The following is a 19719-nucleotide window of genomic DNA, read 5'->3' on the forward strand; positions in this document are numbered from 1 at the left end:
TGAATCTTTTGTGTTAGACGGTTTGGATCGATTTGAATTATTTAATTTGGAGAAATAAAGTTTTTTTCCTGGATTTGATTTGAATAATAATGTGTAGAAGGTTTCGTGGTGTGTTGTAGAGAAGAGTGAGTGGATGTTCGTGATCTTCATGGACATCATATAGACATGTAAAGCAGTTGTAAATCCCGATCCATACTCACCACAAGCATCACACGTGTAAGGCTCACAATAAGGTGAGGAATGAAAGAAGGGTTAGAGAGTGGTCCGGGTGAGCGTTGTGATTGATTTCACGAGGTAGGTCAAAACATGAGTGTGCAAGAAGTAACTGCAATCTGACTTTGTACACTTGAAAGCATGCCCGATTAGCTCGAGCGATCGCCTTATTGTGAACCTTACTTTTTTTTTTTTTGTGCACCCCCAACTTTTATAAATAAGAACTAGAAGTTCGAACCATACAAACTAAGGCAATGTTTTGCAAGCGAATCGGCTACGCCATTTGCAGACCGAGGAATAAACCGACAAACAAAGGAGGAAAAGCGAGAAATACAAAGGAAGATATCAGAGATAATTCCATGAACTTCTGGTAAAGCTATACGGGCATTAATCGCCCCGACAAGCTGCTGACAATCAGACTCAAGAAGGAAGTGCTCGGCTCCCAAACTGATTGCATCCAAAACCACCGATCTACAAGCCAAAGACTCAGCCATAAGAGGTGAAGAAACAAACTCACAAACAGCAGAATGGAGAGAAGTATCCCCATTTGCTCTTGTCACTGTCCAGCCCAATCCCGCCGCTTTCAGGTCGCTTCTCCATGCCCGGCCAGAAAGTCCCTGCAACCTAATAGAATGGGGGACAAACCTGTTGGTTCCTGGTAAAGGCGGACTGCTAGATCGTCCATGCTGGACAAAAGTCCATTCCTTTGCATCGAGGATAGATTTGAGAAGAGTTTCCCGGACTGAGAAGGAGCGTGAATTGAACACTCTTTGGTTTCTGGTTTTCCAGATATTCCAGCACACCCAAGGAGCCAGAGGACCTGAAGTAAGGCCCAGTGGTGGGAGACAAAGCCGACTGTTAACTGCCAACAGCCCTTCCCTCACAGATGTGACTTGTGAGCTAGGGAAAGGATCCACAAAAGGCATCAGGGCCCAAATATCAATAGAGAATCTGCAGTGGAACAGCAAATGGAGAATAGACTCCGGTTCTCCACAGAGATCACAAGCTAGATTTGCAGGAATGTGTCTTGAGACCAGCTGTTGTCCCGTGGGAATGGCTCCATGAAGACATTTCCAAAGGAACATCTTAACTTTTGGGGCTGAGACGACATTCCAGACTTCTTTATTCCAATTAACCACAAGGGGAGGGTCATTCAACGACTCTACCATGTCCTCGTCTCGAGCAAAGTAGTAACCTGACTTTGCAGAATATTCCCCAGAAGGAGAGCCAAGCCACACCATCTTATCTGCTGCACCTAATCGACTAGGCTTAAGAGACATCACATCGGAGAGGACATCGGGAATAATATCCCTAATTTTAGAAGTATCCCAATCCAAAGAACCTGGAACAAACAAATCACACACCAAGAGGTCCTTAAACTGTCTTGGAGCTGGTCCCATAGGCTGTTGCTGGAATGAAGAAGAGAGCCAGGGAGAATCCCACACTTTGATAGATTTTCCATCACCAAGAGCCCATCCTAAATTCTTCTTCAGTAATTCTTTTCCAGCCACAATGCTTCTCCAACCATGTGAGGCCGATGAGGGACAAGAGCTATCTAAGAAAGAAGAGGAGAGGCAATACTTTCCCACAAGAACTCTTGCTAACAAGCAATCGGGATTAGTAAGAATTCTCCAGCTGAGCTTCCCAAGGAGGGCTGTATTGAAGCTCTGGATATCCCTAAGCCCAAGGCCTCTATCTCTTTTAGACTTTGTTAGCTTATCCCAAGCCACCCAGCACATACCTTTTTTGGTTGCCTTTGAATCCCACCAGAACCTAGTCAGCGCAGATTGGATCTTCTTACATAAAGAGACTGGGAGTTGAAAGCAAGAGCTAGCATAACAAGGCATAGCTGAAAGGACGCTCTTGAGAAGAGTCATCTTTCCCGCGCTAGAGAGGAACTTATTGGACCAGGATAGAGCTCTCTACCGGATCTTATCAACAATAGACACAAACAGGTCTTTTTTCTTTCTGCCAAAGTGCTCAGGTAGACCAAGGTACTTTCCCACTCCACCCTCTTTATCTATGCCAAGAGAATGCTTGATGATCCGTCTTTGACTTTGCGAAGTCTTACGGGAGAAAGAGATAGACGACTTCAAAGTGTTAATTTGCTGGCCTGAAGCTGCTCCATATTTCTTGAGAATCGTCTTTAGGGCTACACACGCTTGTCTAGACGCCTTGCAGAAGAACATAGTATCGTCTGCAAAGAGCAGATGATTAACTTGTGGACAGCCTCTAGCCACTCTGATTCCTGGAAGTTGACCCGAGCATTGCGCTTTTTTGCAAAGTCCTGACAAAACCTCACTACAAAGGATGAATATATAGGGAGAAAGAGGATCGCCTTGTCTGATACCTCGTAACGGAACCACCTTGCCTCTTGGGATATTATTCACTAGGAAAGAATAAGATACTGAGGAGACACATTGCATGATCCAATTAATCCAGGTTGCATGAAAGCCTAGCCTTTGAAACACCAGCTCAATAAACTTCCATTCTACACGATCGTAGGCCTTGCTCATATCAGTCTTAACTGCCATAGAGCAGTGCTTCTCAGCCTCTGAGATCTTCAGAAAATGTAGAACTTCATGTGTTATCAAAACATTATTAGATATAGCCCTTCCGGGTACAAACGCTGACTGGTTCTCAGAAATAAGGGAACTTAAAACTGGTTGAAGTCTGTGGGCTAGAAGTTTGGAGATAGCTTTATAGTATACGTTGCAGAGAGCAATAGGCCTGAAATCTGCAACCTTTTTAGGAGCCAGTCCTTTTGGGATCAATCTGATATGAGTATCATTCAGCCTGTGAGGCATAACGCCTGAGGAAAAGAATCCCTGGATCTCAGCAACTATAGCCGGTCCCACAGCTTCCCAGTTTGATTGGAAGAAGCAGGCTGAGAAGCCATCAGGGCCTCGAGCTTTCCCTGGGTGAATATCAAAAATAGCATTCTTATACCACATGTCAGAACCACGAGAATCAACTAAGAAACAAAGCATGTCACATCATCTCGCACACTCGCCTTGACACCCACCATATAAAACATTTGTTACACTAGCTATTACCTTAAAACCAGCAACAATGTTCTAATGCACAATCTGGCAACGGAAGTAAAGCAGTGCTGGTAGGATAGGGGTACGTTAGTTTATAAAAATCAGTATGCTGACGACGAAAATTTAACACTTCTTGTACCAAAGTGTCATCATAATCTCGAACATCATCCGTGCCTAACTTCGATGTTGGTTGTTAAAAACCTCAAAATACATAACAGCATTTTCCTCGTCACCAAAAAGAATGGATAGGATACCACATGCGAATGTTGGATCTACTTCCCCTGGGACGTTGACTTTGAGAAATTCTGAAGCTCCGTTTATATCTTTATTTTTTGCCGCTAGTCTCAGCCCTTCGTTATATAGCGCAATCTTGGTTCCAGCATCGATTCATCTCTGAAAAGAGCGACGGTGGCAGCCCGGGCGTATTTCTCCAGTTGTAGGGTCTGTATAACTTAAAAAATCGTCCGGGTCAATAAAAAGTGGAAAGAAGCAGCCATCTCTCAAGACATTTCGTCTCTACACCACAACCCTGTCCCTTCGAACAGTGATAAGTCTGTATTTCATCGCTTTTTGAGCATGCATTCATCATCTTTTCAGCATCATTCACTTGTTGATTCACATCATATTGATCCCTTTCTGCATGTTTTACATACTTAGGTAGGTTTTATGCATATCATGCATATCTTGCATACATTGTGCATATTTGGACTGTTTCAGGTAGTTAGGAGACATGCAGAGCGAAGCAGAGGAACAAGCGTTACTCGACATGCAAACGATCGAGTGGGACGATCGAGTGAGAAGCAAGGATGCGTTGCAGTTACATCGACGATCGAGTGAGCAGCAGATGTATACGATCGAGCAGAAGGGAAGCGAAGCAGAACTACCTGTCACTCGATGCACTCACTCGAGTGACATGATCGAGCAAAGCAAAGAAGTAGCTGATGGTTTTACAGGTCACTCGACACACTCACTCGAGTGACACGATCGAGCAAAGCAGAGAAGATGGTCACTCGAGATGATCACTCGACCAACTTAGTCAAAACAACCTTTGAACCGCTTTTACGTTGTCGTTTTATGTTTTAAGGTTTTCCCAAACATTGTTATAAATAGGCTTCATTTGGATTGCCCAAGGGATGGAGTTTATTATTAGGTTTTTGTTGTTAGCCACCAAACGATCCTGAGAATTGTAATCGTGATTTCTTTTGAGTCATTGATATTTTGCAGTTAGTTCTTGAATCATAGTTGTTACTCTTCCTGTCACCTTTATTATTATGCATGTTTTGAACGATTCTTGTTTCATGATGTTGAACATGATTTCTGCGTCTGAGTAGTGTTAGGGTTCTTGAGGATGGGATAGATTAGGTGGAGGATGTTAGTTTGCTAGAGTGTTTATGTTAGATTCGTTTTATTTCCCTTCTGGACTAGAGTTTTATTAGCTAGTTCTTCTCTGATCAATTGGAACTAGGTCATAGACATTTCATACCCGAAAGGTATATGATGAAATGTCTGAACCAACTAGTGCCAGAGATTTACATGTTTAGCCCAAGAGATTGGTTGTCTAAGATGTTTATTGACATTAATGAGCTGTTTCTTTATGCCTGTTTACCGCATGTTTCATCAATGAGAATTGAGATTAGGAAGTGTTGTAAACTTGATAGTTTCTGCCAAGAGATTGGATTGACTAGTATTATAAGTTCATTGTCTAGGGATTAGAATGTTTGTAGTTTGATAAACACTCGAAGTAGATTAGCATACTTCACCTACATCAATAACCGCATCCTCGGGATCTTCTATCCATTTGTGTTTTCTGTTTAAATCTCTTGTTATTTACTTGGTCTGCTTTGTTTTCTTGCCAGTATCAGTAATCGTTACGTTTTAGTTTATGCATGGTAGTCTATGTTTTACAGCCTTACATTTATCGCATGTTTAACATGTTTGCTTAGGATCACTGAAAACCAAAAATCATTTATGCTTGCTTGACTTAATCATTTCTGATATATCTTGATTACTAGCATCACACCTGATTGGATTGATACCTATTGTACTGCAATGACATGATAGTACTCTAGGGTAATTGATAGAAAAATCCTAGTATCAATTTGGCGCCGCTGCCATTTGGGTGTTTGTGTGTTACATTTGAGATTTCAGACTTGCTCAGATCAAGTTTTTACTCAACATTCACTACAGTTACTCACTCTGTTCCTTCTGTTTGTCTATTGATTCAGGTACAACTCTTGCTCAACTCCTCCTACTCGACTGACACACTCAACCGATAAGAGAGATAAGCTGATTTGAGTTGTATGCACACACGGTCGCAAGGCACAGAGAACTTGTTCTAGCCCTCCGACCGTATTGATCGTTTGGTACCTGCATCACGACAGCAACACAACAGAGTTACACCACCCCAAGTGGAGATGGAAAACATTCCACCACCACCCCCACCACAGGCACCTACACGGATTGGAGCTGGTGATGCTCCACGCAACCATACCCATCGTCAGGGTATAGTGCCTCCAGCCGTGGCGAACAACAACTTTGAGATCAAGAGTGGTCTGATCTCCATGGTCCAGCAGAATAAATTTCATGGTCTGCCTATGAAAGACCCCATGGATCACCTTGATGAGTTTGATCGTCTCTGTAGTCTCACCAAGATCAATGGGGTCAGCGAGGACGGTTTCAAGCTACGTCTCTTTCCATTCTCTTTGGGTGACAAAGCCCATCAATGGGAGAAAACTCTTCCTCCAGGATCTATCACTACTTGGGATCAATGCAAACAGTCGTTTCTTGCCAAGTTTTTCTCCAACTCTAGAACTGCACGTCTGCGCAATGAGATCTCTGGGTTCACTCAGAAGAATGGAGAAACGCTTTGTGAAGCCTGGGAACGCTTCAAAAGTTATCAGTCTCAGTGCCCCCACCATGGCTTCACCAAGGAGTCCCTCCTCAGTACTCTTAACCGGGGTGTTCTCCCAAAGATCCGGATGTTGCTTGACACTGCCAGCAATGGCAACTTTCTGAACAAGGACGTCGACGAAGGTTGGGAGCTTGTTGAGAACCTATCCCAATCTGATGGCAACTACAATGAAGATTATGATAGAACCATCAGGGCAAGCACATATCTTGATGAGAAGTACAAGAAGGAGATGAAAGCTGTGAATGATAAGTTGGACAAGTTATTGATGAGCCAGCAGAGCAACATCCATTTCGTCTCTGAAGACGACCCTTTCCAGATTCTGAATGGGGAGGGAGAACAATCTGAGAAGATAAGCTATGTCCAGAACCAAGGTTGATACAATAAGGGATACAATCCTTATAAGCAGAATCCCAATCTGTCTTATAGGAGCACCAATGTTGCAAATCCCCAGGATCAGGTTTATCCACCTCCACAACAGCAGCAGCAGGGGCAGAACAAACCATTTGTGCCCTACAACCAAGGTTATGTGCCCAAACAACAATTTCAGCAAGGTTACCAACCTCCAGCAGAACCACCACCAGGATTCCAACCTCAACATGCTCCGCCTCCTCAGGCACCAGATCAAGACATGAAAAACATGCTTCAGCAACTCCTACAGGGACAAGCAAGTGGCTCCATGGACAATGATAAGAAGTTTGCTGAGCTGACTCAGAGATTGGACTGCTCATACAATGATCAGAACATGAAGATTGAGACTCTGAATTCCAAGATCAAGTATATGGAGGGTAAAACTGCTTATACTTCTGCCCCAAAGTCTGGCCAACTTCCAAGAAAAGCTGTTCAGAATCCTAAGGAGTTTGCTCATGCCATCACGCTGAGGAGCGGTAAAAACTTACCTCCCAGACAAGGACCTGTTGTAGTCACTGAGGACAGTGAAGACTTGGAAGGGGAGAATGAAGATCCGGTTGTTCCTTTGGAAGAATCAGAAGTCGTACCTGAAGAAGCTCCTCAACCTGCTGAGAAACATGCTGAAACACCTGCAGCATCCAAGGATAAGCCTACGAGATACGTTCCCCCACCATACAAACCACCTCTACCATTTCCAGGACGATTCAAAAAGCAGCAAGCTGAGAAGTATAAGACTTTATTTGAAAAGCAAGTGAGAGAGATTGAGTTGAGAATGCCATTGCTGGATGCATTCGCACTTGTGCCTCCTTATCAGAAGTTTCTCAAAGATTTGGTTATGGAGAGAACAAAAGAAGTACAGGGCATGGTGATATTGAGTCATGAATGCAGTGCCATTATCCAGAAGAAGATCACTTCCTTAAAGCTTAAGGATCCTGGATCCTTCACTCTACCATGCTCACTAGGCCCCCTATCTTTCAGCAGATGCTTATGTGATCTTGGAGCTTCTGTGAGTCTTATGCCATTGTCTGTGGCTAAGCGTTTAGGATTCACAAGATACAAGGCATGCAACATATCTCTCATTCTAGCTGACAGATCAGTGAGGCTCCCGCATGGACTCTTGGAAGACTTACCAATAAGAATTGGTGTTGTTGAAGTTCCCACAGATTTTGTTGTTTTGGAAATGGATGAAGAGCCTAAGGATCCCCTGATTCTTGGAAGACCATTCCTAGTCACTGCTGGAGCTATCATTGATGTTAAGAAGGGAAAGATAGACCTATGCTTGGGAGAAGATTTCAAGATGACATTTGACATCAAGGAGTCTATGAAGAAACCAACAATCAATGGCAAGGTGTTCTGGATAGAGGAGATGGATCAGGTACCTGATGAACTTTTAGAAGAACTTGCTGAGGAGGATCATCTCAAGACAGCCTTGACAAAGAGTGGATCAGATGGATTTCTTCATGCTGAGACAAAGGTCTACGAAACGTTACTAGATACCTACAAGGCAACTGATGATTCAGAACGTTTTGAGGAATTGGATAAGTCTGTCAAGGAGGTATGCTCAGTAGAGGAGGAAGTCAGTGGCAGCCCGATCACTCACCCTGCTGTTGACCCTGTCAATGCGGCTGATGATGACTGGTCAGAGTTAAAAACTCCCAAGGTTGAGCTCAAACCGCTACCCTCAAGACTGAGGTATGTATTCCTTGGATCCAACTCTACTTATCCTGTCATTGTGAATGCTAGCTTGAGTAATGAGGAATTAGAGTTGCTAGTCACTGAGCTTAGAAAATATAGAAGGGCCATAGGTTATTCCTTAGATGATATCAAGGGGATCTCACCTAGTCTCTGCATGCATAGGATTAATCTGGAAAATGAATCATACTCTAGTATTGAACCTCAAAGGAGATTGAATCCTAACCTTAAAGAAGTTGTGAAAAAAGAAATTCTTAAATTATTGAATGCTGGGGTTATCTATCATATCTCTGATAGTACTTGGGTATCCCCAGTACATTGCGTGCCTAAGAAAGGAGGAATTACAGTGATAAAAAATGAAAAAGATGAATTGATCCCCACTAGGACTATCACTGGCCATAGGATGTGTATTGATTACAGAAAACTGAATGATGCATCTAGGAAAGATCATTTTCCTCTTCCTTTCATTGATCAAATGTTAGAACGATTAGCCAATCATCCCTACTACTGTTTCCTTGATGGGTATAGCGGATTTTTCCAAATTCCTATCCACCCAAATGATCAGGAAAAGACTACTTTCACTTGTCCCTATGGCACATTTGCCAACAGACGCATGCCTTTTGGTTTGTGTAATGCACCTGCAACATTTCAGAGGTGTATGACCTCTATATTCTCGGATTTGATAGAGGAGATGGTGGAGGTATTCATGGATGATTTTTCCGTGTATGGCTCCTCTTTCTCCTCATGTTTGTTGAATCTCTACAGGGTATTAGCAAGATGTGAGGAGACAAGCCTAGTGCTCAACTGGGAGAAGTGCCACTTCATGGTGAACGAAGGGATAGTGTTGGGACACAAGATATCAGAGAAAGGGATTAAGGTTGATAAGGTGAAGATTGAGGTCATGGTTCAGTTGCAGCCTCCCAAGTCAGTCAAGGATATAAGGAGTTTCCTTGGGCATGCTGGGTTTTATAGAAGATTCATCAAGAACTTCTCAAAGATTGCACGACCCCTTACAAAACTGTTGTGCAAGGAGGTCGAGTTTGTTGTTGATGAGAGCTGTCTGGAAGCTTTCAACAAGATCAAGGAAGCGTTAGTCTCAGCACCAATAGTCCAAGCTCCAGACTGGGATCATCATTTTGAGATAATGTGTGATGCCTCAGATTATGCTGTAGGGGCTGTGTTGGGACAGTGAATAGAGAAGAAACTGCATGTCATCTACTATGCGAGCAGAACCCTTGATGAGACACAAGGGAGGTATGCAATAACAGAGAAAGAGCTCTTGGCTGTAGTCTTTGCGTTTGAGAAATTCAGAAGTTACTTGGTGGGATCAAAAGTGGTAGTCTACACAGACCATGTTGCGCTTAGACATATATACTCCAAGAAGGATACCAATCCAAGACTGCTGAGATGGATACTTCTACTCCAGGAGTTTGATATGGAGATTGTTGACAAGAAAGGGATAGAGAACGGCGTTGCTGATCACCTGTCCAGAATGAGAATAGAAGATCCAATCCCCTATTGATGACTCTATGCCTGAAGAACATCTTATGGTTGTTGAGATATGCAAGAAGATGCATCAAACAGGAATGGCTATGAAGGAGCTTCAATGTCTAGCAGTCAATTCAGAGTGTATGCCCTAGTATGCAGATGTGGTGAACTACAAGGTCTACATTCTGGTTGCAGTTGTTTATGTTTCAAAATGGGTTGAAGCCATTGCAAGTCCCACCAACGATCACAAGGTTGTTCTGAAACTGTTCAAGGGCATCATCTTTCCCAGGTATGGAGTACCGAGAGCAGTTATCGGTGATGGTGGTACACATTTCATCAACAAGGTTTTCGAAAGCATGTTGAAGAAGTATGGTGTGAAGCATAAGGTGTCTACAACCTACCATCCCCAGACATGTGGACAGGTTGAGGTCTCTAACAAGCAGATAAAAGGAATCTTGTCAAGAGTTGTTGGGGCTTCGAAGAAAGATTGGTCTACCAAGTTGGATGACACTCTATGGGCGTATAGGACAGCTTTCAAGACACCAATAGGAAGGACGCCTTTTCAGTTGGTGTATGGTAAAGCATGTCATCTCCCTGTGGAGATTGAGTATAAGGCGCTTTGGGCTATCAAGCTTCTGAACTTGGACATTGATGCAGCCCAGGCAAAGAGAGTTCTTGACATCCATGAACTTGAGGAAATCAGACTTGATACCTTCGAGAGTTCCAAAATCTATAAGGAGAGAACCAAGGCTTTTCATGATAAGAAGATTGTCGTTAAAGAGCTTATGGCTGGAGATCACGTCTTGCTGTTTAATTCCAGACTTAAGCTGTTTCCTGGAAAGCTCAAGTATAGATGGTCTGTACCGTTTGAAATCAAGGATGTTTTGCCATTCGGTGCGATCACTCTCCTGAACAAGGATAGCAGCGAGTTCACTGTGAACGGTCAACGTGTCAAGCGTTACCTAGCTGATCAAGAGACACAAGAGGGGTCCTCCATACCTCTCTATGAGCCTCCCAGAGCCTAAAAAGCATAAAAGTCAAGCTTAGTGACTTTAAACAAGTTCACTTGTGAGAAAGTCCCAAAGGTATCCCTGTACATATCGCTTAGGATTTTTTGTGTTTTTAATTTTTGTTTTTGATTTATTGATGATCAGGATTACATGTTAAGAGAGTTTGGACATGCATATCAGAACAGTTAAAGGAGAGTGTGATGGCGGATGTCGAATCAATGATGATAGAGAAAAAAAAATATTGGGGTTGTAACTTCAAGGGGAGTTAAAAAAAAAAAAAAAAAATAAAAAAAAGAAAGAAAAATAGCATTTACTCGATCCCCTCATCCCCAACACCCATTTACCCATTCATTTTCTTATCCTCTCAATTATTCTCCCATCTCTCTTTACACCCACACAACATCCATCCTTCTTATCCTCACCACACACTCGATTTCCATCATCTACAATCACTCCATCACTCGATCCTCGACCTCAACAAAGCTTACTCGACCGCCGTCACCACTCGTGCTCACCATTGCTTCACTCGACGCAGTTTCAGGTCTCCGTCATCATCGCTCGACCCGACAAGTCGCTCCAGCCACCATCCCGTTCCTCGCCACTCGACTGAACTCAACGGGTTTCGCAACCTTCTCCCTCGACGTGAACCGCTCGAGTAACTCAAACCTCGTTGTTTACTTGGCGCGTGTTGCTCACTCGACCGACTTGAAAAGCCTCACTCGACCGGCGCATCATTACTCGACTTGTCTTCACCGGATTCTCGAAGGAGTCACTCGACGGGAGCCACTCGACCGTCGTCACCTTCTCACTCGAGTAACCTCATCTTCTCACTCGACCGCCGTCACCGCTCTCATTCGATCGGGACTCAATTCACTCGACCGTGTACCTACTCACTCGAGCTGCTCTCCCAACCAACAAGAACTCGACCCACTTTGTCTTCACCGGAGCTACTCGACCAAATCACTTCACCCGACGGACTCAACTCGATGAGCCTCGAATTCACCGGATTCGCGTAGCAGTGGAGCCACTCGACCATTGCCAATTACTCGACTCACTCTCCCACAGAAAAGTCTCGCTTGGACTCTATTCACGCGATTCCCACTCTCAGCCGCACTTCCACTCGGTTGAAGCTCCCAACATTTTCATCTCCTTCGCGCCTCACTCGACCGGCGGCTCTTCACTACCACTCGCTGTGCACTCACTCGACCTACACTCACAACAGGTTCACTCGACCGTGCACTCATTTCCTCACTCGACCGAAAGTGATAAGCGTTTGTATCTCCACTCATTTCTTTTGCATTTGCTCATTTTTCTTAGCTTTTGGAACACTAACAAACTAATTTTTAGTTTTGAGTTCCAATTGTTTCAGTTTCACAATGTCAAGAGATTTGTTGCATGAAATGCGTGAGAAGTATGGTTGTAAACCAACAGAGCGTGCATCTCCTCAGTCTATATCTAAGGTTTATATGGAGAAGAAGAAAGCTGCATATGAGAGAGCGTCTGGTGTTGGTCCTTCTCAGGCAAGAAGCAGAGCTAAATCTTCGGGTAATAAACCAATGGAGCTGCAGGATGATAACAGTGATTATGAGCTTGAAGAGCATCCACCTGTCCCAGCTCGCAAGTCAGTGCAGAAGAAGAAGACAGAGAAGTGGTTAGGCCCGGGAGAGTATTACAAGCTGTTTCAGCAGCATGAGTTTCAGGGCACGAGGTATCCTTGCCAGCAGACGATGGATGAGCTGGCTATCTCGAGTGATGTCGAGTATATGTTCGAGCATTGTCATCTCAGCACACTCATGACTAGTCCGCGAAATGCATACCGAGAGGAGAAAATTCAGTTCCTCTGTACGCTTGCCATTCATCTTTATGAGAATGATCCGGACATAGAGTCGGATGGAGAATTGGGATACATCAACTTCACCATCCATGATCATGAGTATCTTCTGACCATCAGAGAGCTGGAAGGTTTGTTTGGATTCCCTAATGGAACAGGGACTGGGCAGAGGATTGATAGGGATGAATTGTTGGCTCTTTGGGAAACGATTGGGAATGATAAGAAGTTCGCTTCATCTAGGACCAAGAGCAACCACATCAGAAGTCCAGTTATCCGCTACTTTCATCGATCAGTTGCAAACGTGTTCTTCGCGAGGGAGACAACAGGGACACTGATCAATGGGGAGCTGGAGATGATTGATCTTGCACTTAAAGATCTCTTGTTAACAGCAGTAGATGGGACACTATTGCGAGGTGATGCAACTGATACATCCCCCTCGTTCACTCTGTTGCACCAGCTACTCAGTTACAGAACTTGGGTAGTGAAGCTGAGCAGCTGCAGAACTCAATGAGTTATGTGTATGGGCGGATTGGTGACAGTCATCTTGGAAGCTTGTAGCGTCCCGCTGAGTTCAGAGCCTATTGCACCGAGATTCATCGACATTCAGAACTTGAGGCAAGCTCAATGGTTGCATTGGGAAAAACGCAACGGGTTGTATATGTATTACTTCACTCACCCCGTACATGGTGACGTGCGATTTTTGCTTTCTTGTATCGCTTTCACTAGGATACTCGAAGGAAGGAACATTGAGTTTACTCCCCCTGCAGAGGCTCTCTACACGACAGATGGTGAGGAAGCGATGGATGTATCTGAGAAAGAGGATGATGAGATGGAAGAAGATTCAGATGAGTATAGACCAGAGAGGTATCACTTCCAGTACTACACAGCGCCTAGACAAGGCAAGAGTTTGGTGGAAGCTCACAAGCGTATCAGTACACTTCAGAAGTGGAACATGCTGCAAGACAAGGCAATAAAATCTATGAAGTCGAAGATGAAGAGCTTCATGAGCAAGTTTAGCTGCGCCTCCACCACCACAGCTTTTGCAGACACTACTCCGCAGGATGCTAGACCAGTGCAGCGTCGTTTGTCCACGAGTGATGTCCCAGCACGCTACAGAACTCCTTCTCCATCACGTCATTCCGCTTATGAGTATAGAGAACATAATGTTTCTTCTTCTCCTCTGAGACAGTCCTCCCCTGAGCTTAGGGCTAGCAAAAAGAAGGAGAAACGGAAAAAGAAGAAAGCAGCGAGACGGAAGGCAAAAGCCAGTTCATCACACTTGTCAGAGGAGCATCATGTTGAGGATCTGACCATGGATCAAGCTGAGGATCACATTGAGGACCTGACTGTTGATCCAGGTGCGTATCATTTCCAAGACCTCACTGCGGATCCTGTCGAGCAGAACGTTGAGCAACCAGCAGTGGCTCCTCCTGTCCCGCCTGCACCAGGTGCTTATACAAGCGAGTGCATGACTCAATACCTGGATTGCTATTTTCAGTAAGGTACCACTCCAAACCTTCATCTGTATATACCATTGCATTTTCATACTTTTGTTTGTTTGATTCTCAAACCAACTCTCAAATTTTTATTACACAAGAGACTGTGTAATTTAAGTTTGGAGGAGGGTTTGGGATGACATTTGATGTTGTGTTCTCTTTTATTATTTTGAATTTTTAGCATATAATTTTCATTCATATATGTGCATTGAAAACCCCTAAAAATTTGAAAAATTTTCAGAAAAAATCTTTAAAAACAGAGTGATCATGTAGCTTGCATTTGCATATTAGGATTGAGTCTAGATTGTTTCATGTAGGACTGTTGCATTAGCATAGGGGGCGATTAGCCCTGGGCATATAATCCGGATCCGACAAAACCGATCCGAACCGATCCGAAATATCCGATTTGGATCGGTTTCGGTTATTGTGTAAAAACCGATTGGATTTTATGTTGAGCATGATTCGGATTGCGGATTTAAACCGATCCGAACCGAAATCCGAACGGTTATCCACTAACCCGAATACACAGGGTCATGTTATCTCTGTGATTCTGTTTCTGTCCTTCAAAGTTCAAACGCCGAAACCTTTTCTTTTGTCTCGACTCTCACTTCTCGACAGAAAACTTTTGCCGACCTGCTCTCCTCTCAGTCTCTCACCTTTCAGCAGCGATTGCAATCCACTCTCAACCCTAGTTTCCTTTGCTTTATAATGCTTTCCAAACCCCCAATTGCCACACTGGAAACTTTCACCTCTCAGACGCTTCAAGGAGACTCTTCTCCACTGTCAATTGCTTCAAGGAATCACTCAGAGGTTATATCTGTTTATGGCTTCAAGTTTATAGTTTCTAGTTTATATTTACTCCTCTAGTCCTCTTTTAGATTTGTTTAGCTTTTTGAAGGTTAGATACTTAGATCAATTTACGGTTTGTAGTCTTTTTGCCAGAAAAATGTTAGATACTTATGTCTGTTTATGGCTTCAAGTTTATAGTTTCTAGTTTATATTTACTCCTCTTTTAGCTTTGTTTAGCTTTTCCCAAGGCTAGTTAGATACTTAGATCTGTTAACGGTTTGTAGTCTTTTTGCAAAAAAATGTCTTTTTTAATGGTGATAGTTCTGTTGATGCTATTATTGAATGTTTGTTCATGTTCTATGTTTGTATAACGTTATGATTTAGAGAAGATTTTGTTATTGATAAGTTTTTTCAGACAAGAAGTCCCATTAGCTCTAGCATAGTCTTTTAACATAGTGTGTGACTGTTTGCTGCAGATGGATTCTTCCTCACCTAAACCTGCAGATGATTTGAAAAAGGAAGACATTGAATTGGATGGAGAAGAAGTAGAGTCTCCTAAAGCTGGTCACAAAAAGAAGAAACAAGAAACTGGTTCAGTTCCAAAGGTTAAGCCAAAGATCAAGAAGAAATGTAGAGTAGTACCAAGGTCATGGGTATGGGATCATTTTACAAGACTCGCTGGAGTAAAAGATAGGTGTCGTTGCAATTATTGTACTAGAGAGATGGGTTGTGCGACAACTAATGGGACTTCTTATCTGAAAAATCATCTAAACATCTGCAAGGAATACAAGATATGGCAGGAATGCAGAAATCAGACTCAACAAGTTATAAATCCTACTAGTGATGGTGATGGTAGTGCTTGTTTGCAGCTGTCCAGAGTTAGTGAAGAGGTGTTTAGGGAAGCTACTAATGAGATGCTGGTTCTAGGTGAATTGCCACTTTCATTTATAGAAAGTTTGGCATGGAAACACTTTTGCAGTAAGGTTAAACTCTACAAACCCCACTCTCGAAGGACATCAACTAGGGACATTGTGGAGAAGTATGTGAAGAAGAAAGCAGAAATGATGAAGATTATTGCTGCTAATAAGCAAAGGATTTCTCTGACAACAGATATATGGGTTGCACCTACGACTGGAGCTAGCTACATGGTCATCACAGGACATTTTGTGGATGCAAATTGGCGCCTAAAGAAGATGATTATTGGTTTCAAGCACGTGCTTGACCATACAGGAGAAACAATAAATTCTGTGCTTCTTGATTGTTTGCCAGAATGGGGAATAAGAAAGATCTTTACAATCACTGTTGATAATGCCACTGCCAACACCAATGCTATGAAGAAGTTTAAGGAGGCATTTAGCTTAGTAGGACATGATGCACTAGTTTTAGGTGGACAGTTCATGCATTTGCGTTGTTGTGCTCATATCATTAATTTGGTAGTCAAGGATGGTTTACGGGATCTTAATAAGAGTGTGGAAGCCATTCGAACTGCTGTGCAGTATGTGAGAGGTTCAAGTAAAAGAGTCCATGCATTTGAGCTGAAGGTAGAAAGTGGAAAGATGACAAGGGGAAGCTTATCATTGGACTGTCAAACAAGATGGAATTCAACTTTTCTGATGTTAACAAGAGCTTTGAAATTCAGGTCAGCCTTTGATAGAATGGAGGCTGAAGATAAGCTATATAATGATTATTTCTCTGAAAGCATTGATGGAATCAAGAGGACTGGACCGCCAACTAAGCATGACTGGGATGAAATAGAAAGGTTAGTAAGGTTTTTAGTCATCTTCTACAACTCCACCTTAGTGGTTTCAGCTTCATCAAATGTCTGCTCTTATAAATGTTACAATGAGATTGTAACTATAGAGAGGAACTTAGCATTGAGCACTAATTCTGATGAGAAGCTCAGGTCAAAAGCAAATGCTATGAGAGAGAAGTTCAATAAGTATTGGGGTGGATTGCAGAAAATAAATAAGATGCTGATCATAGCTAGTGTGTTTGATCCGAGGAACAAAATGAAATTTGCTGGTCTTTGCTTTGATATGCTATATGGTAAAGATAGTGCAGAATCAATAGAGCTTAATAAATCAGTAAGTGATGTTTTGGGAAAGATGTTTGAAGAGTATTCTTCTCAGTCTCAGTCACAATCGGGTGCAACACCAGCTCAGAGTGGACAAGAGTCTCAATGTGATTTAAGCCAAAAAATGGATTTAGACAGTGATCTTGAATATCTTAGGATGGATACTATGTACAACGAGATGGTCAATGAGATAGGATTTCAAGATGCAAGTACTGAGTTGGAGTTATATCTTAAGGAGAAAGTGGAATGTCCAAAGACTAACCAGCTTGGGATACAGTTTGATGTTTTGGGCTGGTGGAGGATCAACACTCCTAAGTATCCTGTTTTGGCCTTAATAGCGAAGGATGTACTTGCTATGCAAGTGTCCTCTGTTGCCTCAGAATCTGCCTTTAGCAACAGTAACCGCATCTTAGACCCATCTAGGAGCTGCTTAACTCACTACATGCTTGAAGTTCTAATGTGCAGTGAGCAGTGGTTAAAGGGTGAAATTCAGTTGAATGAGAAAGGAGTGGTTACCACACAGCAAATGCTTGCTGAAATTGAATTGCAGGATAATCTTGAGAGAGGTAAGTTACTAACTTCTATAATCTGTTCATGATATCCTATTTTCAATTGTGCATTTGAGATATTGAGTACTTTGTATTCTTTTATCTTTTTCAGAGTTTGAGTCAATGCAAGTGAATGTATAAGTCTCTTCTTATCTGCTAAAGTAGACAAATAAAAGGTATGAATAAGTCTTAACTCTTGCCTTATGTTCTGTCTTGATAAACTTCTTACCTTTAGAGCCTTTTGAATCCATCTAAGAAGTGTTGAAGTTGAATCGCCTCTACTCTCTATCTTCTATAGCTTATTTTTTCTTGACTTTTTGTAATCATTTTACACAGGTCTTGGAGTTGGAAGTCTCACTGTTGGAGTGTTGGAGTCTTGGAGTTGGAAGTCTCCATCTGAGAAGTGTTGGAGTCTTGGAGTTGGAAGTCTCCTTGTTTTATCAAGTTTGGAACTTATTTCGTTGAATTGCTTTTCAGGTTTTCAGTCCTTCTCTTTGGAACTTATTTCACTATGAATATGGATTATGTTGCTTGTTTGCTTGACTTCTGGTTTTATGGTTTAAACTTTGAATTGGAAGTTTGGAACTTTTCTGTTGTTTGGTTTGGTTGTGTTGGAATTGAGATGTTTGGTTTTAAGTTGAGATTTTGACTTTTGAGTGAGTCTGAGATGTTAATTATGTCGGATTTTTTCGGATTTAGAAAGTAGGTTTCGGATTAACAGTGTAAAATCCGAAACCGAAACCGAAACAAATAGGATTCGGTTTCTTATCGGATGTTTTTTAAAATTTGAAAACCGATCCGAATCCGAAAAAATCCGACCCGATCCGATCCGAAAACCAGTCGGATTCAAAACGGTTTATAAACATCCCAATCCGAAACATCCGAACTCCGAATAATCCGAACCGATCTGATCCAAAAATCCGAATGCCCAGGGCTAGGGGCGATGATGAGTTACACCTTGTTGATTTACTATGATTCACCAGTTGAGATCAATGCCCTGGTTGTTAGCTTTTTGATGCATGATGATTGAACTTGAAGTAAGTCTGAAACAAACTTGGAATTCATGAAGAGCATTCTTGAACTTGGTTGAAACATGTTTTGATATGATCTCATTCCTTATCCTATAAGAACTTAATCTTGACTTGCAAATATCTGGTTGTGTTTTGCTTGCATGCTCATGGTCACCATATACATATTTGGATCATCTTCCTCCTTTCACCACTCTTGTTGATCCAAGTAGCTGATCTTTCTTTTGATCAGTTTGCCACACCCACAACCTATCCTTTTCTTTCACGCCAATTGATAATTTTTGAGTGGTAGGTCTTTTACCGGATTATGATTGGGGAGAACGTGTTAGGTATGAGCCGACAGGATTAAAATCTTGAGTAGTTCTGATTTTCACTTTCAAATCAGATAGGACTAGGTCGGGATTCTTACTTGGGTTTGGGATTGGAATGATTGTGGAAAGAAAGAAGAGAAACAGAAAAAGTTGTGTACTTAGGAGGAGAATGTTTTCTAGAAGTTTATAATCTAGTGATTGATTTGTGTGGGGTTAGCATGATATACAGAGAATGGTTCTGGGATGTTAAGAAAGAGAAAAAGTTTTGATGTCTTATAACGTAAGAAGAAAACAGAACCATAGTAATCCCCTATCCACTAGTATTGATAAGAAACTTCTCCTAAGGCAAAAAGCAAAAAGAAAAAAATGGGATTGATGTTGAAGGGTAGACATAGGGATCATACGGGTTTAGATGATTAGGAGTAAGCACTTGGGAACCATTGGGTAGTCAAGGTTTTATTCTTGTATGCATTTGTTGGTACTTACCTTTAGCATTCTCCCTAAAGCTCAATCCATTCATTGAGAGATCCTTGTCCTGAAATTGTTTAAACCCTCATGATTCTCAAAACCTTTTTCTGCCTAGCCAAGTGAGTTTGTTAAGCCTTGCACAAACAGATTCATATACTTGAGTAATGAATGTTAAAAGGAATGAATGATTTGAATGCATGTGTAGATCAAGGGATAGAATCAGTTTCGGATTTGATGAGTTTGTCTAAAGTCGTTAAGTAAAGTTCTCTCAGCATACATCAAAGACTTAGCAACCAGGACATTGATTTTAACTGCTCTATCTTGCAAGTTACAAGTTCTGAGACCCCATTTTCAAACCTCTCTTCCACTTTGTTTCTTTTTGCTTTGCTTGAGGGCAAGCAAAGACTA

At 42.2% G+C, this 19719-nt stretch overlaps 1 protein-coding gene, 1 non-coding gene and 2 pseudogenes across 2 annotated transcripts; 2 read left to right on the forward strand and 2 right to left on the reverse strand.

Annotated features, from left to right (window-relative positions):
• Positions 1-437: 437 nt before the first annotated feature.
• On the reverse strand, positions 438-3167 carry LOC17897779 (annotated as a pseudogene).
• Positions 3168-6076: 2909 nt separating this feature from the next.
• LOC111828796 lies at positions 6077-6180 on the reverse strand. The gene has a single exon (XR_002832556.1). It is a non-coding gene; the product is annotated as a small nucleolar RNA R71 (small nucleolar RNA).
• Positions 6181-6796: 616 nt separating this feature from the next.
• On the forward strand, positions 6797-10781 carry LOC111832404 (annotated as a pseudogene).
• Positions 10782-15358: 4577 nt separating this feature from the next.
• Positions 15359-17554, forward strand: LOC111832405 (zinc finger BED domain-containing protein RICESLEEPER 2-like). The gene has a single exon (XM_023788713.1). It carries the CDS (start codon positions 15359-15361, stop codon positions 17552-17554), a length of 2196 nt encoding a protein of 731 aa, XP_023644481.1.
• The last annotated feature ends 2165 nt before the right edge of the window (positions 17555-19719 follow it).

The sequence above is a fragment of the Capsella rubella genome, unplaced genomic scaffold, assembly GCF_000375325.1.
Source record: "Capsella rubella cultivar Monte Gargano unplaced genomic scaffold, Caprub1_0 scaffold_1, whole genome shotgun sequence".
Taxonomy (NCBI): domain Eukaryota; kingdom Viridiplantae; phylum Streptophyta; class Magnoliopsida; order Brassicales; family Brassicaceae; genus Capsella; species Capsella rubella.

What these genes read in the sequence shown, in the direction of transcription:
- LOC111832405 (XM_023788713.1), top strand. Translation starts at nt 15,359, where the DNA reads ATGGATTCTTCCTCACCTAAACCTGCAGATGATTTGAAAAAGGAAGAC.